The 26,200-nt window shown below is 45.3% G+C and overlaps 1 protein-coding gene and 1 long non-coding RNA gene across 3 annotated transcripts; one reads left to right on the top strand and one right to left on the bottom strand.

The window, feature by feature from the left end:
- Nucleotides 1-1,208: 1,208 nt before the first annotated feature.
- Nucleotides 1,209-23,893, top strand: commd7 (COMM domain containing 7). Of its 2 annotated transcripts, none has more exons than XM_054745612.2 (9): nucleotides 1,209-1,509; nucleotides 7,139-7,192; nucleotides 10,608-10,710; nucleotides 12,582-12,638; nucleotides 12,732-12,769; nucleotides 14,358-14,448; nucleotides 17,308-17,357; nucleotides 17,428-17,476; nucleotides 23,617-23,893. In XM_054745612.2, exons 1-9 carry the CDS (start codon nucleotides 1,429-1,431, stop codon nucleotides 23,658-23,660), a joined length of 567 nt encoding a protein of 188 aa, XP_054601587.1. In that variant the 5' UTR covers nucleotides 1,209-1,428; the 3' UTR covers nucleotides 23,661-23,893. The 2 variants fall into 2 exon arrangements, with proteins under 2 accessions (XP_054601587.1, XP_054601586.1); XM_054745611.2 differs by lacking the exon at nucleotides 23,617-23,893 and adding an exon at nucleotides 17,670-17,901.
- Nucleotides 11,635-25,392, bottom strand: LOC139072177 (uncharacterized). The gene is made up of 3 exons (XR_011521771.1): nucleotides 25,285-25,392; nucleotides 13,153-13,296; nucleotides 11,635-11,858 (listed from the first exon to the last, which is right to left on the bottom strand). It is a non-coding gene; the product is annotated as an uncharacterized lncRNA (long non-coding RNA).
- Nucleotides 25,393-26,200: the final 808 nt, after the last annotated feature.

Here is a 26,200-nt window from a genome sequence, read left to right as displayed (position 1 = left end):
AAGCTATAGACTTTGAGATCATGGATGGAACACTGAAAATTAACTGGTTAAAATCCTTCTTTAACAATAAAAGCTTCTGGTATCATATCCCAGGGAAATCTTCTAAAGGTTTGGAGGCATTGGCCTTTTGTTAAAATGCGATTTCAATATTAAAAAACTTCCGATTAAATTATCCCAGTTCCATCAACAAGTCATTTTATACTGGAAACTTTTATACAACCATAATTTCACTCCACACAACACGCCGATTTGGAACAATAGATATATAACAATTAAAAATAAGTCATTATATAAGAAGGACTGGATGGACAAAGGCATTTGGTCCCTAATTCATTTGACTGATAAAGAAGGGCGTGTGATGACCCATGAGAATTTCTGTCATACATGTCATACATTACAGTTGAACAGAATTCATTCGCTTCCATAATAAAAGCCATCCCTATTCCTACATTAAATCTAATTCAAGAAATTGTTTCCAACTCTCATTCAGTCTCCCTACTCTTCCTCATCTGGGAACTTCGACTTCAAGAGTGTTAAAGCTCCTAATAAAACAATTAGAAAAATGCTTGATGATATTTCACACCCTTCACTGCCTTTCAGAAATTCCATTAAACACATTTTCTCCATAGATATTACATACTCATTACGCTCTAAATACCTCAAATTTCCTATAACTCCAAAAGCCAAAGAAATCCATTATAGAGTTTTAAATGACGTGTACCCATCTGGGGAATTCTTACGACAGAGATGTGGTTTTGACACAAACAAGTGTGTATTTTGTGATGATATAGAAACCTCTGTTTATTTATTTTTTGTATTTATTCTGAAGCTCTCTGGACTGATATCCACGAGTGGCTATACACAAAGATGCGTATTGAACCCTTTTCTGAGAACGATGTCATTTACGGAGCCACATTAGATAACACTGAATGGGACTTTCTGGTAAATAACATAATCGTTGTAGCCAATTTTTACATTCACAAATGTAGGTATGGAAAAGTGAAGCCTAGATGCCATGCATTTCATAACGAGTGTCTTTCTTTCTCCAGAGCCCTTAACTTTATGAAAAGTAAACATGCGATGAAACTCCTTAATATTTTTGAAAAGTATGATTTGAAAACAAAGCCCTAGCTCTTTGTCTTTTATTTATTTATTTGTTTATTTATTTGTTTATTCGTTTATTTATTTATTTCACAAATATCCTTTGTTTTCTATGTAAAGTCTCTTTTGTTATTCTTTCCACCTGATCCTTAGAAATGTCGAACAAAGGAATTTATGCCATGTTGTTTGTCAAGGAAAAAGTTAAAAAAAAAATTTTAATAAATAAATTTAAAAGCCTACTGTAGGGTTAGCAGTGCGCATGCGCATGCGGGTACCCGGAAGTGTAATCGGCTGTTTGAAAAGTGTTTTTATCGGTGTTAGAAGAAAATGCAGCTTCATTCCATCAAAGACGTTCTGCCGGACTCTGTCAGCTCCGACTTTCAGAACCTGAACAGAGTGAACAAGCAGGTAAACCCGGTCGGTGTTCTGGAGTCATTTAGAGTCGGAACCGAGTGTGTATGAGAGTAGACGATCACCCAGGTTCTGGGTTTGATGGCCTTTGTTTTGCTTTTTTAATTCCTGAGTTCGTGTTCCGCGTAGCTGAACCCCGGAGGTACAGCTGTTCACCTGCAGGGTCAGGTGTGTTGCTGTGTCAGAAATGGGACAGGTGTGCCGAAAAGAGCATGCACTGTCGCCACATCTAGTGATGCAGTAATATGGAGCCAGGATTGGGGCAATATTCAGCGTAACTTGTACCAAGTTTTGTAACTTCGAACAAGTTTCATCACATGTAACTTTGGATTCGTAACTTGTAACTTTAGTTTTCTAACTTGTAATTCTCAATTCGTACTTGTATTTCTTGTTTTGTAATAGAAACGTTGTATTTTGTACATGTATTTTTATTTTGTAAAATCAAATTTTATTTTGTACATTTACTACTCATTTTGTAACATCAAACATTCATTCAGAAACATGAAACAGTTGCGTATCGTAACCCCAGATTCTATGAGTCTAGTCGCAGCCCTTAAGCTAGCTGCTATTGGAAGGATGATCTCAGCATCAGCCAATCATGAAGAGCTTAAATGTTCGCCCACCAATGGTGGGCACCCCTGTGGGTATATAAGTGGAGCGACTCCACTGTTCGCCTCCGATGGCTCTTGGACCTATCAGAACCAGTGGGGCCATTGGCTTAAGGGCTGCGACTAGACTCATAGAATCTGGGGTTACAATACGTAACCAACGTTCTATTTCGTCTAGTCTTAGCCCTTAAGCTAGCTGCTATTGGAATAATGCGCAGCTGGATGGGTTTACGCCACACTGGTTAGCTCAACCAATGAACACACCCAACATGGCTCCTTTTAGCGAGGGTCGCTCAGCCTCAGCCCAGGGCTTAAAAGGCTGAGGCAGCCAGAGAGAAGAGTGAGGCCCCACTAAAAAATGTCATCCACAAGAGGATGAAATTCATTCAGGTAGGGCTGATGTGGTGCCATAATGCTTTCATTCAGCCTGCTGAGGTCCAAGCACTGAACGAGTGATGGATCCTGAAGACACATCTCGTAAATAATAACGAGTAAAGGAACAGGGTGAAGCCCATGAAGCAGCCTGACAAATGTCTTCCATCGACACACCACTGTGGAGCGCCATAGAAGAGGAAATCCCTCTGGCCGAGTGAGCCCCGAGTGTCTCAGGAGGATCCCGCCCTGATGATGTGTAAGCGAGTGAAATGGCGTCACCTAGCCAGTGTGAAAGTTGCTGGGTCGACAGCACTTGCCCAAGGGAAGAATCTCTGTAGTGCACAAACATGCTTTGTGAGCGGCGAATCCCTGAAGTGCATGACACATATCGTGCGAGCGCACGCACCGGGCAGAGATGGTGGGAAGCCGCCTCCTCATCAGAATTATGGGGAGGAGGAAAAAGTCCAGCCAATGAAATTGACCTGGATTTGAAGGAAGTATTAATGTTTTTGCGCACAAAGGCTGTGTTGGGCATAAAACAGCAGACCCGCCATCTTCCCGGATCCTGAGGCATGCGGGAGCCACGGAGAGGGCGGTTAGGCCGCTCACTCTCTTGACTGATGCCAGCGCCAGCAGCAATGCAGTTTTAAGTGACAGGAATTTGAGTGAGACCTGGTCCAAGGGTTCAAATGGGGCTTCAGATAAGCCGCACAGAACCACCGTTAGGGCCCACTGGGGAAATAGCGGGCGGGACACAGGTCTGTTCCTTCTGACACCTTTTAGAAAACGTTTTGTGAGGGGATGATTGAAAACAGATCTATCTCCAAAACCCTGGTGACAGGATGAGATAGCTGCAGCATATGTCTTAACAGTGCTGAATGCGAGGCCCCTGTCCATCAGTAACGATAGGACATCCGCCAGCTGGCAGGAGAGCGCTTGAACATTCCACTCTGTGCACCATTTCTGGAAAGCTGCCCATTTAGCAGCATAAGATGTGACGGTAGAAGGCGCCTGCGCACTCTGAATCGTGGCCACCACATCATGCGGCAGCCCAGAAGCCTCTAAGCGTGACCGCTCAGCGGCCAGACCCACAGCCGTTGGCCTATTTCCGGAGGATGTTTGATTATCCCATCCGCCTGGAGAAGGGCGTCCGCCCTCCATGGAAGCCTCCACGGGGAGCCGGACACTAGCGCTTGCAGGTCTGGAAACCATGACGCGGACAAGCGTCTGGGAGCTACCAGAATTGCCGAGAGCTGTTCCGACCGAACTCGGTCCAGGAGACGGGGAATAAGTGGGACTGGCGGAAACGCATACAGGAGCGTCTGAGGCCAGGGCTGGTACGAGAAGGCATCCGCTCCGAGTGGGGGGTGGTCCCAGGGACTCAGGGAAAACCACAGGCGACACTGAGCGTTTTCGCGAGCCGCCAACAGATCCACAGAGGGTTCCCCAAACATGATCCAGATCTGTGATATCAGTGCGGGATGCAGACGCCAGTCGGAGTCGCTGGGTCCCCCTCTCGACAGGATGTCTGCTGCCACGTTCAGGACCCCCGGAATGATGGTGGCTTTGATGGACAGCAGGTGGACATGTGCCCAACACAGTAAATCTGTGGCTACGCGCAATAGTGGGAGGGATCGAACTCCCCCTTGGCGATTTATGTAGGCTGCCGCCACCTGGTTGTCTGTGTGAACTTCGACATGACGGCCCTCGAGAAGGGCAGCGAAGTGTCTGATTACATTCCTCACTGTCATAAGCTCCAACACATTTATGTGCTCGTGCGTGTGGGAGGGCCAGCGATCTGCCACCTTATGGGACAAGCACATGCCCCCCCCCCATTCCAACAGTGACGCATCCGTAAACACAGATATGTGTGACGTAGGACGTCCGATGGGAACTCCGTGTGAGAGGATGCAGGGATTCCCTCAGTGAGCGAGGTCCCCGCCCACTGAAGGGGGAACCCTCAACATACGTCTCTTCTGACGTATCGGGTGTACCCGGAGGCAGATGAACCAACGCTGTAGGCGTCTCGTGTGCAGTAATCCTAACGGCACCACAGCCTGGGCTGAGGCCATCATGCCCAGAAGTTTCATGACTAACAGGGCTCTCACGATCTTGCGGGGTTGCACGCGGGAGATCACCGTGGTGAGATCTGCCGCTCTCGCCGGAGACAAACATGCTCTCATTAGGGAGGCGTTCAGCTCCACCCCGAGAAACACAATCGACTGGGATGGAAGGATGGAGCTCTTTTCCCAGTTTATGGAAAACCCCAGGGTTGACAGATGCTCTATTAACTTCCTGGTTTGCTCTGACGCCTCGTCCTTGGACCGGGCGCATAGGAGCAGATCATCCAGGTAAAATAAAACCCTCATTCCCGCCGTGCGCAATGGCTGCAGAACGGTCTCCAGACATTTGGAGAAGGTGCGCGGGGCAAGCGAGTAGCCGAAAGGGAGACGATTGAACTGGTATTGAACTCCCTTGAATGAAAAGCGCAGGAACTTCCGGTGTTTGGGAATTACTGGGATGTGGAAGTATGCGTCTTTCAGGTCTATTGACGTGAACCAGTCCCCAGAGCGCACGTATTCTAGGACGTGCCTCATTGTTAACATGCGGAAATGAGTCACTGCTATGGAGCAGTTGAACAGAGAAAGGTCGAGAATTGGTCTCATTCCTCCCGACTTCTTCGGTGCTACGAAGTAGCGGAAGTAGAAGCCTGAGAGCTCTTGTCCGCGAGGGACTTGGGAAATGGCGTCCTTGGACAAAAGTTCCCCCAGCTCCAGGGCCTGAGATTGTTTCTGTGACGTGAACGTCGTCTCCACGATCCCGTTGAAGGGAGGAGGAGCGGACTGAAAATGGAGTGTGTGACTGCAATTAATGGTGTCCGATATCCATTTGCTTATGAGACAAAGGCGGCACCGTTCTTGCGCGCGTTCCGACAGCGGACGCGTGTTCGAGGTCACGTGAACGAAGTCTGAGGACTGGGTTTGCGCCCTTACCGCCGTCGCTCGCACCAGAGAACTGGGAGCGACCCATGGAGGGCTGCGCTCGAAAGGGCGATTGTGAAACAGCTGGAAAAGGCTGATCCGCACCGCGGAGCGTGGAGTCCAAAGATAAAGGACGAGTGGGAGCCGGGCCCGTGCATGGGGATGACAAAGTGCCAGCGGATGGAGCCGCGCACTGTGTCGCCGCGCGTGGTCGCGATAGCGCCATGACATCCCGTCCCAGCCTACGTTGTGGGGGGAGCGGGATGCGTTGGGCCTGGCTGGAAAATAGAGCCGGTGCACAAATGGAGCGCACCCGTACAGCTGGCCGTGTAATATGACTGACTGCGAGAACATGCAAATGTGTCGCAGTGCTTGGTGTGGGGAACATGTGTGAGGATTCGGCAGAGGATTCTGCAGAGGACTGTAGGATTGTGCTCTCTATGTGACATTTTTTGGGTTTCATTTCAAAACCAAAATCATTCACAGAGTTAACATTACAGTCAGAAGCACACACATTCCCCCCAACGAGTCATTTTCGGGGTTGCTTTCGGCGAGGTTCTTGCGACTGTGACTGCCAAGACGGTGTCTGCTGGCTCTTTCGGAACCGTTGGCCACCAACTCTCTGGTCCCGCTGAGGTGGAGCCGAAGCGGGAGGCCGGCTCCGCGGGGCGGGCGGTGCAGCTGGGCGCCTGAAGTTTCCGCGCCCTTTTATACAACCATTTTATGAAAAAGACACAGTTGCGCCACATTGAAACCAGGGTTTCACCACTTAACAGTGACCTGAAGCTTGGTTTATGCTTGACGCATGTACATTTTGCGCGGATGTAACCTGCTTCGGAACTTGCAGCGTTTGTGGTTCCTTCCTACCCTCTGCGGGCTTGTCTCCGCTGTTAGCCAGTATTCTCAGAGACTGTAGGGGGCAGCATGGGGCTCAACAGCATGCATACAACACTACGCCATAGTAGAAGTAAAAATCACTGATGTTTACAACATTCTTTCACTGAGTCCTCCTTTTTTGTCGACTGTAACAGCAATTATTAACAATATTTTGACTATCTGTATTTACGAACCTCCGCCACTACGAGCGCTTGCTAGTCCACCATGTTTTTCCACGCAGGACCATCCGCATGGTTAGAAAATTTCCTAGGTGCGCAGTGCGAAGGGGCATGGTTACTAAAATGACGTAATTTGGCCGAGTGGAGCCGTGCGGACCTCGTGGATGCATCAAGCATAAACCAAGCTTAAGGATCCATCATGCCGGCTCAGCATTGTGCAAATTGCTGGCATTGCTTTGTAAAAGAGGGTACAGTTACTCCAGAAACACCTGAAAATGGTCCTTCCTTCTTTTTGTTCTGCAGATGTATCTTTGGTTGAGAGTGTTTTCGTTCAGCCCTGTTCAGGAGCTGCTCTGAATGCTCATCAGTGCTGAGGGAAAATTTTCCCCTGTGGTTATATTGTAATGCTAAACCCAGCTGCTGCATGGAGACCAGAGGATGAGAGCACAGCGGCCAAAAAACATTAAAAGTAGAAGTTTCTTGTGTTTTCCAAGAAAAATCTTCAGGATTTCCAGGACTGAACATCCACTTCTTAGACTCTCAGGTCCAAATAAAAACACAAATGTCTAACCTGCTGAGATTAACCTTCATTTCTAATCCGTTACAGGAATTCTGCCACCTGACAGAAATTCTGTTCCAGTTCCTTTTGGAGCCCAAAGAAGTGAGTGCGCACGCACGCACGCACACACACACACACACACACACACACACACACACACACACGATGATTCCTCCACTAATGACCAGTTTGGTTTGGTTTCATCTGTATTACACCAGAATAACATTGTACAGATGTTAACAGCCCAATGATAATACAGAAAACTTGGTAGAGCCAGGCCTCCATATTCTATACTTTTTGTAGAATGTTTTCATGCATTCTGGGAGGTTTTGATATTCCATATAAACTTTAAAATAGTACTATCTAAGGCCTGGAAAAAGCTTTTTGGTATAAACACCGCAATACTCTGGAAGAAGTATAAAAATTTGGTGAGTACATTCATTTTAATACAACTATTTCTTCCTGCTCTGTCGGCAACCTTTTCCCATCAAAGAGCCATTGCTACCCATTTCCCACATAAAACACTGGGAGCTGCAGCAGCCGCGGCGTTGTAAGTGGGTCTACCGGGCCCGTTCCACCCACTTGCACTTGGGCCCACCCTAAAACAGCTGAGAGCCACTTTAACCGATCACATAAAGTGACCTCAACCAATATCGGTCGCTCATGTACGTCAAAGTTATCTTTCAACAGAAGATAATTAAAGTTGCATTCCTTAATTTGGGAAACAAATTATCTTTAAACGTTTATTTTTTTCTTTTTCATGCCTCTTAACAACGTGCTAACGTAGCATAGCTGTAAATATATTGTGGAGATTAAAAAAATGAAAACAATTAATAAAGTGGTTCTCTTGCATTTGTCTAAAAACCTCAGCCAATCGTTGATTTGGGACAAAAAGCAACGATCGGACAATTCGTTTGTCTTGCCGAACCGCAGCATTTCCGCAATTCTCTGTGACCAACATTTTTGTACACAGACAAATTGTTCAGCAAAACACACAACTGGAAGTGAGATGCTCGGCTGAACCGGAAGTAAAATGTACAGTAGGTCAGAGTAGAAGAAACAGCTGCCCGAGAAATAAAAATAAAAACTGCCAGCAGCTACTAACGGTCCCAAAAAGAAAAACTGCATTTCAACAGAAAACAAAAAATTTGCACTAACCAGGTTGAACATTGGCATCACGTCTCAACAGTGGCGGCAGTCACATGGCCTGAAAATCGATGCTATGCTAAGGTTTGTATTTTTCTTTCGGACAAAGTATTCCTGCTTCATATTACAATGTCTTAGCAACATAAAGGCATTGCAGTTGAAAGGTTGGCCCTGAAAAGTTGACTCCTCCTTGAACCGTCACCTGATCGTGGTGGAGGAGTTTGACTGCCCTAATGATCCTAGGAACTATGTTGTCTGGGGCACTTTGTGCCCCTGGTAGGGTCTCCCATGACAAATTGGTCTTAGGTGAAGGGTGAGACAAAGAACGGTTCAAAGAATCTTTCATGGATGTAAAGTCAAAGAGTTGGGAGTACCCGGCCCGGAGGGTTACCGGGGTCCCACCCTGGAGCCAGGCCTGGGGTTAGGGCCTGTGAGCAAGCTCCTGGTGGCCGGGCTTTTGCCCATGGGACCGGGCCCAGCCCGAACCGGATACATGGGCTCATCCAACTGTGGACCCACAGGAGGAACATGAAGGGTCCGGTGCAGTGTGGATCGGGTGGCAGACCAAGGCGGGAGCCTTGGCGGTCCGATCCCCGGACAAGGAAACTGGTTTTTGGGACATGGAACGTCACCTCGTGGCGGGGAAGGAGCAGGAGCTTGTGGCAGAGGTTGAGCGGTACCGGCTAGATATAGTCGGACTCACCTCGACACATAGCATTGGCTCTGGAACCCAAGTCCTTGAGAGGGGGTGGACACTCTCCTTTGCTGGAGTTGCTCCGGGTGAGAGGCGGAGGGCTGGGGTTGGCTTTTTGTTAGCCCCGAGACTCTCTGCCTGTGTGTTGGGGTTTACCCCGGGGGACGAGAGGGTAGCTTCCCTGCGCCTTCGGGTCGGGGAACGGGTCCTGACTATTGTTTGTGCTTATGGACCAAATATCAGTTCAGAGTACCCACCCTTTTTGGAGTCCCTGGGACGAGTGCTAGATAGTGCTCCATCAGGGGACTCCATTGTCCTGCTGGGGGACTTCAATGCTCACGTGGGCAATGACAGCATGACCTGGAGGGGTGTGATTGGGAGGAACGGCCCGCCTGATCTGAACTCGAATGGTGTTTCGTTATTGGACTTCTGTGCAAGCCGCAGTTTGACCATAACGAACACCATGTTCGAACATAAGGATGCCCACCGGTACACTTGGTACCAGGACAGCCTAGGTCACAGGTCGATGATAGATTTTGTAGTCGTATCATCTGACCTGCGGCCGTATGTTTTGGACACCCGAGTGAAGAGAGGAGCGGAGCTGTCAACATCACCACCAGGTGATGAGTTGGATCAGATGGCAGGGGAAGATGCCGCGTAGACCTGGCAGGCCCAAACGCATAGTGAGGGTCTGCTGGGAACGCCTGGCAGAAGAACCTGTCAAGACGGTCTTCAACTCCCAACTGCGGCAGATATTTGACCGCATCCCGAGAGCAATGGGGGACATTGACTCCGAGTGGGCCTTGTTCCACTCTGCAATTGTTGAGGCGGCTGTTGCTAGCTGTGGTCGCAAGGTGTCCGGTGCCAGTCTTGGAGGCAACCCCCGTACCCGCTGGTGGACACCAGAGGTTCGGGGAGCCGTCAGGCTGAAGAAGGAGGCCTACAGGGCGTGGCTGGTCTGTGGGTCTCCGGAGGCAGCAGACAGGTACCGGATAGCCAAGCGGGGTGCAGCAGTGGCAGTTGCCGAGGCAAAATCTCGGGCGTGGGAGGAGTTTGGTGAGGCCATGGAGAAAGACTATCGATCAGCTCCAAAGAGGTTCTGCCAAACTGTCCGGCGCCTCAGGAGAGGAAGGCAGCAACTCGCTCACACTGTTTACAGTGGGGATGGGGAGCTGCTGACGTCAACTGGGGCTATAGTCGGACGGTGGAAGGAATACTTTGAGGAGCTCCTCAATCCCACCTACGCGCATTCCGAGGAGGAACCAGAGCCGGGAGACCTGGGGGTGGACTGTCCAATCTTGGGGGCAGAAGTTGCTGAGGTAGTCAAACAACTACACAGCGGCAGAGCCCGGGGGGTGGATGAGAGGTTAGGGGGTTGTGAGGTCCAACACACCTCGTACTGGTTTAGTTAGTTACAGCATGATAAAGGCATCTGATGGTTGAAACCGGTGTTTTTATTTTTATTATTATTCGGTTGTTTAAATGGGAAGAGATATAAAACCATTTTTAAAGTTGGTTTGGCAGTTCTCAGATGCTGACCACACACGCACACACACAATGTTGTTAGTAGTGCTTTGAGCTCCCTTAGGAAAACTCATCCAGGGTTGCGCTTCTTTCTCCATTGTGTGTGTGTGTGTGTGTGTGTGTGTGTGTGTGTGTGTGTGTGTGTGTGTATAGGTCAAGAGGTTCATGCAGCAGCTTCTAGATTTTGCAGGGGAACATGGGATGAGTGCTGGACCTCTGAGAAGCTTGATGAGGAGTGTCCTATTGGTGTCACAGGGTAAGACACACATGCTTGTTTTGTTTGTTCCTCTGCAGACTTTAGGTCGAGTTCCTCTCAGGTGTCAGATATGGATGCGATTATGGAAACTCCTAATCCTGACACTTTAGGCTGATCGTAACACATTCAGTTTAGATTGCTTCTAAGGTCTTCTGAGCATCCAGATGTTTCAAGTTATGCTTAATTTATACTTCTCCATCTGGGTCGGTACGGAGACACACAATGCCCTTTTGTGTCGGTACAAGGTCTCTCCGATGGGCTCGCAGACATGCCCAACTTTTTTACTATCCGTCAAAAGTAACAGAGACTGCAAGCTTGTGATTGGTCAGGGCGCCGCTTCCTCTAAATTTGTCAGCAGCACCACCATTGTCCCCCTGAAAAATAAAAAGACATTTAGCTGCAGACATGGAACAGATTGTAGAAAAAGTTAGAAAACATGACCGTTTCACCCGTGGCTGAAGGCGTACAACGAAATTCAGCTAAAGTGTTATTTGTGGGCAGCAATGAGGAGAAACGTAGGTTTAGAGGTGCTGATCGTACAAAGAGGTGGAGGAGAAAGAGGGACAATGTAGTTTGAGTTTAAAAAGTCTTGAATACATTAAAACAATGTTAACACAATAGTGATGGGTGCCGGTGTTACAACCCGTCTAGGAGGGGCCAGGCCATAACATGAAGGTGGATTCCCATTTTGCCACAGATCGCAAGTACCACACCACAGTTTGACTTGTCTACAATGTTTTTATTTACTAGTTCTGTATTAACTGAAGGTGAGGGAGGATAAATATAACTCAGCGTGAACCAAAGGCCAAAACAACAAACAACAATACCCCTAACTTAAACAATCATCTTACCAACAAATTCAATGATTAGAAATACAACCAAACTTACCTCCCTGATTACAAACACAGGAGAAAACTGAATGGAGAAATTAAATGGCAGGTTCACCCCTACTTTCCTCAAGTATAACATCAGATTTTTTAATAGCACTCTACACAGGACACTAAGTGGATGGTGGCAGGTTGGGATGAGCAGAGAATGAGGATCAGCTGCAGGTGGTGTTGACATCCCTCTTAAAGGTCAGCTCCCATCCTGTCCAATCAGGACATTCCCCAGGCCACTGGTTCACCAACCAGATATGGGCACCTGCACTAAGAAACATGAACACAAAGCAGCATTTCCCTGAATTAAACAACTTACGACCCTTGGTCTTAGCAGATGGTGGCACAGGAGTTAAGTACTCGCCCCGTAATCGGAAGGTTGCAGGTTCAAGCCTCACTCAGTTTGTCACTGTCGTTGTGTCCTTGGGCAAGAGACAACCCACCTTGCTTGCTGGTGGTGGTCGGAGGGACCAGTGGCACCACTGCTCGGCAGCCTCGCCTCTCAGTGCTCCCCAGGGCAGCTGTGGCTACATCGTAGCTCATCCCCACCAGTGTGTGAATGTGTGTGTGAATGGATGAATAACTGATTGTGTTGTAAAGTGCCTTGGGGGATTTCGGGACTCTAGAAGGTGCTTTATCGAATACAGGCCATAGTAAATACACTATCTAGGACTGGTTACATGACTAATGGTGGCTGGGTACCCCTGAAAGCACTGTGCCCTCTGTTGTCCTGGCGGGGATTTGTTTTGCGACACCCCCCAGGTGGCGGAGAAGTCTCAAAAGAACACCTCTCTGTCAGTGCGAGTGTATAACCCCATACTTGAGTGGCCCCCGAACCCCGCGTGCAACACCCCCCCCCCCCACCCCCCCGGGAACACGGGCGAGCGGGAGGTGTGCTGTCAGGGCTGGTGTTATGAACAGCCAGCAGCACCATGAGAGCAGCAAACTGTGATGATTTCAGTTCTGTTACAGTGACTCTGTTTGTGTCTCCAGGAGCCTTAAAGAAGAACCTGACAGCAGAGCAGATGAGCGAGGATCTGCTTACCTTAGGTACACATCCACACCTCACACCAGCACAGCCTTCAGACAGGGTCAGCTGTCCTTGTAGAATAATAAACATGTCTTCATTTCCCAATTTCTCAGGACTAAATGAAGACAAAGCTACTTATTTCTCACAAAAGGTAATTTGGATTCATTTTTTAAAGGTGGGGTAGGAGATGTTTTCCTGGAGCATTTCTTGCCATATTGCCTGAAATACTCTTCACATATCAATAAATTGAAAGGAAATAGGCTCAGAGCAGCTTCACAGGAAGTGAAGCCAGAGCCAGGCTGCCGAGTGTCAGACAGAATGTCCCGTTCACATGTTCTGTTTAGTCTGGTTCTGTTCATGGGTGATTCTCTTACTTCACTCCACTTTGGGATTTCTGGTTACTGTAAAATAAACCACACTGCGTAATGTTTCTGAACATTGCATCTGATAACGCACGGCCCCATATTGGAAGGATCTGGACACGATTCCTGGAAGCTGAAAATATCCCAGTTCTTGCATGGCCAGCATACTCACCAGACATGTCACCCAGTGAGCTTGTTTGGGATGCTCTGGATCGGCGTATATGGCAGCATGTTCCAGTTCCTGCTGATATTCAGCAGCTTCACACAGCTATTGAAGAGGAGTGGACCCACAGGGTACATCATAGGTACACTTCAACTGTGAGAGACAGAATGTGAAAAAAAATCCATGAATTCACATGGCAGGATTTTTAAAGAATTTATTTGTAAATCAGGGTGGAAAATAAGTATTTGGTCACTTCAAACAAGGAAAATCTCTGGCTCTCACAGACCTGTAACGTCTTCTTTAAGAAGCTTTTCTGTCCTCCACTCGTTACCTGTACTAATGGCACCTGTTTGAACTCATTATCTGTATAAAAGACACCTGTCCACAGCCTCAAACAGTCAGACTCCAAACTCCACTATGGCCAAGACCAAAGAGCTTTCGAAGGACACCAGGAAAAGAATTGTAGACCTGCACCAGACTGGGAAGAGTGAATCTACAATAGGCAAGCAGCTTGGTGTGAAAAAATCAACTGTGGGAGCAATTATCAGAAAATGGAAGACATACAAGACCACTGACAATCTCCCTCGATCTGGGGCTCCACGCAAGATCTCATCCCGTGGGGTCAGAATGATCATGAGAACAGTGAGCAAGAATCCCAGAACCACATGGGGGACCTGGTGAATGACCTGCAGAGAGCTGGGACCACAGTAACAAAGGTCACCATCAGTAACACACTACAACGGCAGGGAATCAAATCCTGCAGTGCCAGACGTGTTCCGCTGCTGAAGCCAGTGCATGCACTTGGCTGTTGACCTCTGACATCACTGTGGACAAATAGCCTTGTTAGACTTCTCCAACGCTACACTTGGTTTTGTATTTAGAGCAATGCAGAACATGTGTTCATGAGTTTGGAACTTCATAGCTTGTGATCAATGGAATACAAATGTGGTGGTGTGTGGTAAAATGTTTGCTATAATTAATGTAAGTGTTTATGTGTAGTACACATTATAAAGCACGTATGGTACGTTTTCATTCAGGGGTCAACAGGAGGTTAAGGATTTTTACTCAAGATAAAATGATTGTAAAACACATTTCTAACTCTGACAACTATAAATCGCTGCTGTCCAAAGGAAAACTTATGTCAAAATCAAACAAACCACCTGGGCTATTTAACTATGAGAACTTGTATTTTGCTTTATTGTGCTTGTTTGCAGTGGGGGGAGCACTACCCTGCTCTGTCTAAACAGGCTGTTGGACAGACGCTGAAGGTCAATCAGCTGGTGGACATGGAGTGGAAGTTTGGAGGTCAGATACTTCAGAAATTGTCTTATTTATTATAATAGTTCAACTCAAGACTGGACTGTTTTCATGAAAGGAGATCAAATTTAAACCAGGAACTGTCTCAACCTGAATTTCTGAGACCCTTTGGGACAAGTTGGAGACTAAAGTGGATAAAACGGAACAGAATTAACCTTCAGGCGTGACTTTAATTTACTATACTCTTGTGACCTAGAGAGCAGTAGCTATAAAAATTAATGCATATTAATGCATGCTTATTTATTTTTATTTATTTTTTGTTGCCTTTTTTTAATGGATCTATTAAACAACTTCCACCCTGCTCAAACGTATAAAAACTTCATTATTGTGATGATTATAACCCTTCAAAGTCGAGCATTAATGAAGGCTACTTCATACATATATTACATTTTGCACCTTTAATGTTTGCACTGTAGCTTTGCTCTGTGTTTGCTTAGGATACATCGAAATAAAGTATAATAAAACTAAATGTAATAAAATAATATAAACAATAAGAACAGAACCTTTAGTTAGTTTGTTATCCTGTCTTAAAATAAAAATTATAGATTTCAACAAAAGTGTTCTTAAGGTACCTCCATCAAGAACCAGGTATCGTTACAGTAGTATTATCAGGAAGTATCTCCTGGTACCCAGCCCTACTGACTTACGATATGTTACCATAGGTACGGTTTCTGTGAAAACTCAAACCGCTCTGCTGCTGTTCTTTACAGTGTTTTGCTAAATATAATAAACATGAAAGATGAATACATGAACACAAGTTTAAGGATTTTCTTATTGCTGTGAAATAGTTATTCACTTTTTACATAAGTGGTCTTGAAAAGGTTTTAAAGTCTTGAGTTTAACTTGATGAAACCAGTAGGAACCCTGGGTAAATTATGAGTTTGTTGCTACACAAAAGCTATTGATGCAAATTATTTTTTTTAGATATTTCATAACTTAAAGAGGCATTATGGAAGTGTGACAGCCAAAGCATGTATAGAAATAATAAATGTCTTCTTCATACATTCTCCTGCAATGCCCTGGTCCTGTAGAATGAGCCCTGGCATTTTTACTGTGATTGCCTCTTTTTCTGTAAAATCACAGAAAAAGAGAGATGCTCGGGTCGAGCAGGCTGCTTCATGCGCGTTCACGCTCAGGCATCGCCCGTAGCATTTGCTATCCGTAGCTTTAGCAGCAGAGAGAGAGGCAGTGCCACTTTGTCGCTGTTCCTAACGCCTAGTGACAAAGCTAGCTACATTTCTGAGGACCCTTAGCTACTTTCTGTAGAACTTTCTTCTAGATATTTCCTGCTAATTAGCAACAAAATAGCCATTTTCACTCTGAACCGTCCTTTGGATTGATGTTTCAGCTGTCATCAAGGATATAAATGTTACAGATACATCACATGTCACTGGTGCTTTGGCTCACAAAGTAAGATGTCTGACTCTCATGCAGAAGACCTGGGTTTGATTCTGGGTGTGAACAAAGTTAGTTATTTAATAGAGTTTATTTTTTACATTAATGGTATATTTTTTTACAGTAAGATGCCCAAATTTTTATTTGAGACTCGCCGAACGGCGTTGAATTCACAGATAAAAAAGATGTGGGTTCAACTTTCATTTTGGAACAATTTTTCAAGCAAGGGAAGGGAATGATCTGAGCATGCAGGAGGACTGACCCATCATAAACCTTTGTCGGCTGTGCTGAAGAGAAAGGTACAGAACCACATTATTTAATCAATTAGCTGCACGTTCTCCTGTCCTCTGGGCCACACACACACACACACACACACACACCATCACAACACAAGGGACTGTCTCAGCTGTTATTTTTGCTAAGGAGTGTGCACGTACAGCATGCGCACCTCGTGCACGAGCCTACTATTGAAGCTGCCGTTACGCTTTTGGCCTGAGGGGGCAATGGCGAGCATAAAAATTAAAAATTCCGTAAAGTTCCTTTAAGCAAGACTGATTTATAATGAATGCCGGAGGAGGAAACTGTTGTATGTTTTCTTTAGGGAAATGACCCATTTTGTGTTTTTATTTTTTCATTTGAAGGGTTAAAATCTTCACAATGATAGAATAGTTTTGTATGTGTGAGCAGGGCTGAGGTTCTTTAACAGATCTATGAAAAAAAAAGCAAAAACAAAAAAACCTGAATGCATTAATTTTTATAACTACTTTTATCAGCGGACGTTTTTGTCCTCTAAGGTCACAAGAGGGTAGTGGTTTTTTCCATAGCTGGTCCATTGGTCTATTTTCAAAATTCTAAATAAAATTTCTAAATTTCTAAAATTGAGGTTTTGGGACAAAATTTTGTTCCGTGTGCACAATAGTGAAATGGTGTCCAAAAGAAAAGCAAAAAACTGCCCAAATGTACAAACGTGTCCCTAATGACTCTTGATGGTTAAACTTCACCAAGAACTAGGACTGGGCAATAAATTAAACATTTACTGTTATCAAAATTTCTGACTCTTATCGTAATAATTTTTCCCACGTCAATAAATTTGACAATAAAAATGAGAAGATGTGTGTAGGTTGGCAACGTTTGTCCCTTTAAGAAGCTGTACCGCCTTGAATCAGGTAAAAATGTCTCAGCGTGACACATGACAGCCCCATCTAGTGGACAACTTTTGTCTCTGCGCATGCCTGTAGTTATCGTCCATTTATCGTTATCAAGGTTAAATCCTCAATATATGGTGATACTGATTTTAGGACATATCGCCCAGCCCTACCTTTGCACAAGTGTTTGTTTGGAGTCATGAAGGTTATGTAGAGCATGTGTCCTTGACCGTTCTCTCAGCTGTGAGACACTGCACCACCCTCAGGAATAGTCACATTTGCTTTTGGTTTGTTCTCAATCCCACAGTGACTGTTGGAACCAGTGAAGTTCAAAAAGCAGGAAGCATCTTTCTGCAGGTGAGACGGCTCAGTAACACCCAGAGAAAGGCTCACCTACGAGTCTTCATCTAACTCTGTCTTCTTGTAGCTGAAGCTGATGGTGAGGAGGGGGAACTCTACTCAAAACCTCTACATGGGTAAGTCTGAAGAACTCTTTGTTCCATCAACTCACTGGTTTCATGTAAAACCAGCAAATGCTCTGAGTGTCAGAACCACCTGGCTTTAGTACAGAGGAAGCAGGAAACCCGGCCAGCCGCTGTTCTCTTTCTACATCGTGAAGTGTCTTCAGCTGCTGACTTACACACACACACCACCTGTCCTTCCTTCCAGAGCTGACGCTGCCTCAGTTTTATCACTTCCTACATGAGATGGAGCGGGCCAAAGCCAACATGGACTCTTTCAACTGATCCTGTGCGTGTGCGTGTGCGTGTGTGTGTGTGCGTGCGTGCGTGCGTGCGTGCGTGCGTGCGTGTGTGTGCGTGCGTGTGTGAGAAAGCCACTATTACACACAGTTAAAGACAAATCATTGTTAAAAGAATAAAGCCGTTGACATGTGAAGGTTTTTGATGTCTAGCGACTGGGTTCATTCTAACATTCTCCATCAACACGGCCTCACTCCAACTCTTCAAATTCTGTTCAGGTTTATTTCTGAAGCACCAACTCAGGACAAGAGTGGTCTCCAGGACCTTCACACAGTAGACATTCCCGTGCAGGTCAGTTCATTAGGCCAAGGCACATCAGAGCTTCGTCATTCTAAATCCCTCTCCTCAAAAACTTTCACGACACTTTGTCCAAATCTCCATGAAACTCCACAGTCACCCAGACCCTCGTTAGCGAGTGCGCTTCAGAACGGTGTCTGTCTGATCGTTCACCTCCGCGCAGGTGCGGCAGAGTGTGGAAACCAGTTTCCCCTTTGATGTTTTGAAAGGTAGAACCAGGAAGAACATTTCTCTGGGGGACTCAGCACGGCTTTAATGAACCGTTTTAGGAAGTCTTTTACAATAATTTCAGGATGACCAAGCGGGTAAGTTCCTGTGGAGTGAACAAAGGGGTATAAACGGGTAACATCGACTCAGCGGATCTCCTCATCACTCTGCGCCGAATATCTGAGACAGATCGGGCATGTCCTCTCTCCAAGTAGAGCCTCGCGAGGTGACAACAGCTGGGGTGGACATTCAAATCTCTGCAGAAACTTTCTCACCTCAGGATTGGTTTTAACCATGTCAGCCCATCGCTGCTCCGTAATCACATCAAGCTTCGGATGATAGACTGATGTTAACGCTTGCAGTTTTGACGGCTTTGTCATAAATTTTCCCAAAAGTGATTTTTCTCAAAGTGCAAGTAGCAGATGGCATAAAAGACTCGGGGCAGCGTGATGAAACAGGCTACAAACTCAAACACATGCTCAACCCTACTGTAAGAGAAAATAATCGCCTGCTAGTTTCTCACCACGGGCTTTAAGGCGTGCTGAATCAACATTTTCACAACCGTACGATGCTCACGCTTGAGTACACTTCGCGTTGAGCTCAATAATTCAGGGACACGGTATGGCTAGAGTATTTAGTTTTAGAAAGCTTGTCATATTCATCAACAGCTGGGTCATGCAGGAAGAGCCCACATGCTGTCCAAACTACGACACAAATACTGGATAATAGATGCAAACTCAGCTGCCAGAAAAATTATCTCAATGCATTGTTTGCAGATGCAACAGAGGAAAGTTTGTTGAACAAAAAAAGGCAGATTTGCCACAAGAAAGAGTCCTACCTGACATAGCTCCCTTCACTGATGTTGGCGTTTACTACTTTGGGCCTATAAATGTTAAAAGAGGACGAAGTCTCATTAAAAGGTATGGAGTGCTTTTTACCTGCTTGACTAGTCGTGCAGTACGTCTGGAAATTGCTTACAGCCTCGACACGGATTCCTGCATACGTGCAATCAGGAGGTTCACCTGCAGACGAGGCCCAGTTTCAAGCATTCGATTTGATAATGCTACAAATTTTGTTGGTGTAAGTCGAGAGTTAAAAGAGAGCTTGGATAAGCTGAATCATGCTAAAATCCTAAATGCCCTTGTACAGGATGGCATCAACTGGAACTTTAATATCCCAACAGCCTCTCACTAAGGTGGTGTTTGGGAGCATCTGATTCGTTCCATAAGGAGTGTTTTGGTCTCTGTTCTTAAAGAGCAGGTTCTGGATGATGAAGGACTTCAAACAGTCTTTCATGAAGTTGAAGCAATATTAAATGACAGACCCATTCCAAAAGTTTCAGATGACTGAAATGATCCTGAAGCTCTCACACCTAATCATTTGTTGTTGCTGAAAATCAAACAGTTTTGCTGCCTGGACTGTTTGATCAAAATGATCTTTATGTCAGAAAAAGATGGAAACAAGTACATGGCTGAGTTGTTCTGGAAAAGATGGCTTGCAGAGTACTTACCTTTGATGCAAGACAGACAAAAATGGACAAGGCCCAAAAGATCTCTCTCGCATGGAGATATGGTCTTGACTGCGGACACTACAGCTCCAAGAGGATCATGGATGATGGCCAAAGTCTTGAGTGTGAACCAGGATGCAAAAGGCGTGGTGCGCTCTGTTCAACTAAAGACCAAGACAAGCGTTCTGGAAAGGCCAGCAGCATCATCTTGACAAAGCAACGTCACCGACAAAGAATATGGACATGTTTATAAGCTCCTATTTACTGTGAACTTTTCAGTAATTGTCATTGTATGCACAATTAGGGTCCAGAGTGTTGGAGCTGTTTAGGTTAGTTACAGTGGTTGGGTTGTTTATTGGGTTTAGTTGTTGGTTAATGATGAATTTATGTATTTATTTTAGTTTTGCCTTTGAGAATCAGCCAGGAAGAAAAGAGTTGTTTTGTTTTCTATAATATGGGGACTGGTGTCGGACCAGCATGCACTGGGGTGGGCCTGTAGTTTTTTAGCAGGGCAGGAGAAGCGGCAGGAAATGGAGATGCATGTACTTTCCAAGTTGGATGAATAAACACCAAAAATACTTAACAGTTAAGATTTGGACATTGGACTTCCTTTGCCTGCGTACAAGACATCACTTCATTGCAGCAGGAAATTGGTTGGAAAACCAAGGAATCGCTACTACAGACGTTATGCAATCAAAACTGAATTAATTAAATAAAAATGGCTCAGTATTAATTTGGATTATTGTTACAGATGGCAGCCCTCGGGCTAGCTTAGAGCTGATATGGAGTCCTCGTGGCTCCGCCCACACCGGCTGGAACGCACAGGTGCTCCACATTCCACTGCTGAGGACGCGGTAAAAGAGGGAGCTCCCAGACTCATCGGGAGGAGATGGGGAAAAACTAAAGCCGGGCGTGCACTGTGCGACTTTTTCACTTTTTTGAGCCGATTTTCCACTCGTGCGAGAATCCACGAGATCAGGGCGAGTTTTGCGCCGAGCGTGGTGTAGTGTACAGGGGGTTACGAGAGGCGATTAACACCACGTGACCAGCTACCGATCAGCAGTCGTGAGCTCGCACGAACTTCTGGCGTGTTTAATATTTGGCTCGTCCCTCGTGAGGGTATCGCACTGTTGAAGCGGCGCTGCGACCCAAAAAGTATCAGCACCGCTCACGGCGCATGCGCAATCCTGCATCAACACCGCTCACCCGCTATTTCCCTAATAACACACGCTGTTCGTTTTTGTTTCTACACGTTTTTTACTCACAAAGATCGTCGAGAAAGTGTGTTTGTCGTGTTCATGTCAAATTAAACTGATCACAAAACACAGATTTACTTTCTTTATTTGGTTTTCCTCATCCAACCCCCATAAATCCCTGTGTGTCCTCCTGCAGCACTCCCGAAGGACAACAGGCAAAACGAGACAAAAAACTCTGATGTGTTGAGTAAAAACTGCTATTTTTAGGGCCGACGTGTTGCTACCAGACGTACAGTGTGAGCAGTCAGGTCGCATCCGAGAACTGGGTCGTGCAGTGTGAGCACATGACTTGTGAGATCTGCTCTGCGAGGAAGTCGTACAGTTTGAGCTGAAGCTGAACGCTACGAGTGAAAAAGTCACACAGTGTACGCCCGGCTTAAGACTGATGAGTGAGAGACTTCAGAGACGTGAGAGGTGGAGGAACACTGAGCCATTAAAAGCCCGAGAGAGAAGGATGACAGAGCCCGAGAAACTGTTAAAAGGTCGGTTGAGCGCTGGAGAGGGATCGGGCAAGGAGAGGGCGGAGAACTGATGGGAATCGCGCTGGTCGGATCCAGAGGAGCCCGACTGGGAGCTACAAGCAACTGAGCCGAGCAGAACTAGACCTGTCGCGGACCTGTGACCTGAACGTGGCGTTCGGGAGTGCGATCCGAAGCCTGTACCTGAGTGGATGAGTATGAGGCCTAGTCCACACGTAGCCGGGTTTTTTACAAACGAATATCCGCCCCTCCAGAAACTTGCATCCACACCACCTCGTTTAAAACAAACTCTGTCCACACGTACCCGGATAAATACGTTGTTAAGGACATGCCAGACCTGTAGGCGGCAGTACTTCCCCCGTTCTTAACCTCGTCCTTCGTCTGTGGTCTTCCGCAAGGAGCAGTAATTCCACTTGCAACAACAAACAAGCAGAAAGCGCTTGGACAATTGATAAAGCGAGCGCAGCTCTGAGGGCATCCATGCTGTCGGCTAGTGTAAACACAGGTCGCACACGTGATGTCAGCATTTTTATGTCGTAGAAAGTGACGTTGCGGACCTCAAAACTCCGGTTTTGTCCGTCCACACGCAGACACCCAAAACGGAGAAAACGCAGATCTTCACTTTGGCCGGAGTTTTTAAAAAGATCCGTTTTCGTGTGAAAAAACTCCGTTTCCATGTGGATGGCAGGCCAAAACGTAGAACAATATCTACGTTTTGGCAGATCCACGGCTACGTGTGGACAGGGCCTCAGGGTTCCGTTTTAAAGCCTCTTGTGATTTCGAAGTTCCGATGAAAGTACTATTTTTATCAATGAACTCCCAGCTCTCGGGTTTTTGTGCAAAGCCGTTTGACTCTTGAACAGGAGGAACAGCCTCACTACCAGGAAATAGCCGGGGCTTCTGGACTTCCTCTATCCATGGACTAGTGGTGTTGATGTTTGTGCCTTATCCACTCTTCTGGGGATTTCTCTGCAGGGTGTTTTCAGCCTTTGGGTTCAAGTCCTGACTGTTTGGGTTTCGATTATTAATATTATTATTATTATAAATATTATTGTTTTTGCTAATTTCTTCCCTTTTCCCTTTTGGTCCTTTGTTAGTCGTTTTAGGTTTTTTGGATTTTGCCCAGAATTAATCCTGAGTTTGTTTTGACATTTACGGAGTTGCTTTATCTAGGGACTCATCTCCCTTTTATGTTGCAAGCCCTCACTCACTCTCCTAGCGAGCCACACACAGGTTTGTAACAATTGTTATGAAAAAATTACTTTTGAAAAAAACATATTAATAAATACATTTTAAATGAAGAATGAAAAATCTTTCATTATATTGATCTTAGATTTTACATAACATTCTGTTCATCATTCCATTGTCGGATTACATGACTGTCTGGTATTTTTTCATGTAGATATTTATTTCATAATGTCTTATTTATTGAATTTTGAATAATTTTGAGTTCCATATTTCTGTCCTCGTTTCTCCTGTAGAAAACTTCGTCTTAGTAAGCTAGCCATGTGGGGACCACGCTAGCGCCAATGAAGAGCATTTAGGATCTTGTATGTTTATTTTCATGAATGTATCGTTTTAAAATGCATTTATTCTGACTGAGTAAGAAACTACCTCTCAATTATATTTTTTGGCAAAAATAAGCTCATTGTGGAAGATTTGCAGAGTGAAAGGCCTTACTGTCTAAGTATTTGATAAAAGGGTAAAGCTGTATTTCATAGGGGAAGTAAAAGGCCAATTTAAGTTGATTTAAAATGGGGGGAAAGCAGTGAACAGTGATTTATGTTAATTTTATTTAATTAAAAAAATCTTAATCCCATGCAAAAACGGGTAAAAAGACATAACTCATGTGGGAAACGTGTTATTCATATATCTAACATGAATATGTGCGTAAATGTGAAAATACTTTTTTCAGTTCTTTGTAATAGATGCAAGTTAAAATGGTATATTTTGATATGATCCTGTACCTTGTTTACAAATGTTTATGGTTACAACCTGTAACTGCACAGTTCATTTGAAAGGATATATTTAATGTTGTACGACACTCAGATTGGATCTAATTAGATATTTAGCAAGAGAATTTGTGCGATCAACCTGTTCTGTATACAGGTCAAGTTTTTTGTGTGCCTTCCTTGCGGATGCACGGGGAATGAACCTTTGCTCCTGGTTACCCACGAGGCGGACCAGTGATACCAGTGATCCCAGTCGATGGCGAGCCTCCCAGCTACACTGAATGTCACCCAAGTCATTCAACGGATTCAGTGGTAGGATTGTGTCTTTCACTGAGACACTCGCACACAGCCAACTCTGGATTCATCTCCCTGATCGAGCTCTCATTAAGCCAAACCGGATCGAACCTTGAACTGAAACTGAAGAGGAGATTGTTTACTTTTGCATCGATAGTTTTTGGGCCCTTAGGTTTCGTACTGTAAAACTGTTGTTACAGGTTATTACTAAAGTTGCGCCACAAACTGTACAGGTGTCTCTGGCTTATAGCTCACTCACAGCTCCTATGAACCTAGGTCTAGACGTGTACATACTCTGAAGTGGGTTACATAATGATGAACATTTAACTAATAAAGGACTTTGATGAAATTTGTGTTTAGTAAGTCATTAACAGATCATTTACAAGGTATTAGGTAATTGTATAAAGGCTTGAATTGACATTTACAAGCATGCTTATAGAACGTGTATTTTCTAAAGTCACAAACATTATTGGTTATATATAAGATTATGATTCACCAGTGTTTTATAAATCTCAGCAACAGAACTGATAAACTCTTTTTCAACAGTTTCAGATTACTCTATAAACTGGTTAAAATCCACAGTTCTACCAATTAATTTCTCTTTTGTCAATTTGCTTAAAACACAATTGGAGTCAGGGAATATCACATACCTGGGAATTTATATCTCTCCCAAGTTGGCAGATCTAACCCAACTAAACTACATCCGGTGGGCCCTCCAGTCCCAGACACCCCAGTGAACCCACCTCCAGGGAACGTCTGGATACTCCAAACTCAGACCCTCCACCCCCCCACCCACATCATCCCGCAGGACAACATCAACGGCCCCCCACCCTCGCTATGTGATGGAACCGATCAAAGGAGCCCAGAGAGATTGATCTGAAGTGGAAGCAGAGGCCATATCAAGTGTAATATGATCTAACAAAAGATTTCTATACTGGTTAATGCAGAGAGTTTCTCTATTTTTCCAATTCAAGAGGACAGTTTTCTTAGCGATGCATACGGCAGTCAGAACCAGGTGAACCACAGATGTTTCAGTCGGGACATCGTCCAGGTTTCCCAGTAAACAAAGAGAGGGGGTGGTTGGGATATGACATTTCAGAGACTTTGACAGATCCTCACATACTCTACCCCAAAATTCCTGTGCCTTTTTCCAACTTTCATTGTGGTCCATATGGCCTTAAAGTCAGTTACCTCCGCTGTGTCGTTTGGGCTATTTTAATTTAGTCGAGTTACAGTAGATAATCTGGGATTAACAATGCAGTTTTTAGGTCTGTTGCATTCAGTTTTTCGTATAGCAGGATGACACTGCTCACATTCCTGAGATTACGAGGATTCCATGATCCTAAATTTGTCCTGATCCATGAAGGAGCTGGAATATCCACGCAGAACAGACCTGTTTTACGGCGAGGTCGGCGGTTATAATTGTAAAAATACTAATGCATTTATAAGTGATGGTGAAGCTAAACGCAATAATCAGTGAACATGAATGCAGCTTTCAGTCTGAGAGCTGCTATCAGCTCAGGCTGCTCACCTCTCTCCTTGGAAAACCTGCTCATACTTGCTTCTGTTCCAGTAACTTGCTGCTTCTCCTCTGGAAGCCACATTTCCTTCTCTGGGGAAGCCATGACTTCCTTCTGCCTCCAGCTCTGGCTGTCGGCGATATTAGCTGTGCCTGCAGGGTGCAGCCCCTGCCAGGTGTGGACTAAACCACTTTGCACATTTTTAAAGGGGTGATAGATCCTCAAAGATAATTCAGTTATTATTTTTAAGGCTAAATTCTGTTTCTTAACTTCCACGTAACGGGAAGTTTAAGAAGACTTTAAGTAAGTCGGGGGGAATAAAACATAATAAAACATTTAATTCAAGGCTGCCTCAGGACCCCTCCCTGCAGTGGGCCCTGGGTAAACGATACCCCCCCACCCCCAGTCCGACGCCCCTGAAGGTGACCTGAGCACATAAGGACTTGTTGCCTGGTTCAGGTGTCACCTTGATTCAACATTTGGACCTTCTTGTAAAAACCTTAAAAAGCCTTTCGTGTTTATTTTTGTTCTGTAATCCAGGGTCTAGTTTTCCTCCACAAGTACAAACGGGTGTGTAGGTAAACGCGGTAAGGGTACCAACAAGTACCCTCAGTCTAGGACTCAACAGCAGCTCCTTTTGAGGGTTCTTCTCCACTAACAAACTTTGTATCCTCAGAGATTTGACTGAATATTTGATTTCTGAGCGTAAACTTTCAGCTTCAGACCCTGAAAATAACGATGGCACAGCCTTTCAATCCCAACTTCCTTTGGTTGAACAACACAAACACTGAACAAGTGAGGCATGATGAAAACACTATAAACATCTATGATTATTGGTTTTGGTGGAACAGTTATAGAACATTTGGATTTTTAAATCTATTTTTAGTGCGAAACACCGGTGGAGACAGTGGTCGGCTTTTTTTAGGT

The sequence above is a fragment of the Nothobranchius furzeri genome, chromosome 10 (genome assembly GCF_043380555.1).
Source record: "Nothobranchius furzeri strain GRZ-AD chromosome 10, NfurGRZ-RIMD1, whole genome shotgun sequence".
Taxonomy (NCBI): Eukaryota; Metazoa; Chordata; class Actinopteri; order Cyprinodontiformes; family Nothobranchiidae; genus Nothobranchius; species Nothobranchius furzeri.
Note: the sequence above shows the minus strand (reverse complement) of the source record. Positions and strands in the feature narration are given on the sequence as shown.

Bases quoted from the DNA above. Each gene is read 5' to 3' on its own strand.
- commd7 (XM_054745611.2), top strand. From the start codon at position 1,429: ATGCAGCTTCATTCCATCAAAGACGTTCTGCCGGACTCTGTCAGCTCC. The intron at 7,193-10,607 runs GTGAGTGCGCAC...GTGTGTGTATAG, and splicing joins TCCTTTTGGAGCCCAAAGAA to GTCAAGAGGTTCATGCAGCA. The intron at 14,449-17,307 runs GTCAGATACTTC...TCAATCCCACAG, and splicing joins CATGGAGTGGAAGTTTGGAG to TGACTGTTGGAACCAGTGAA.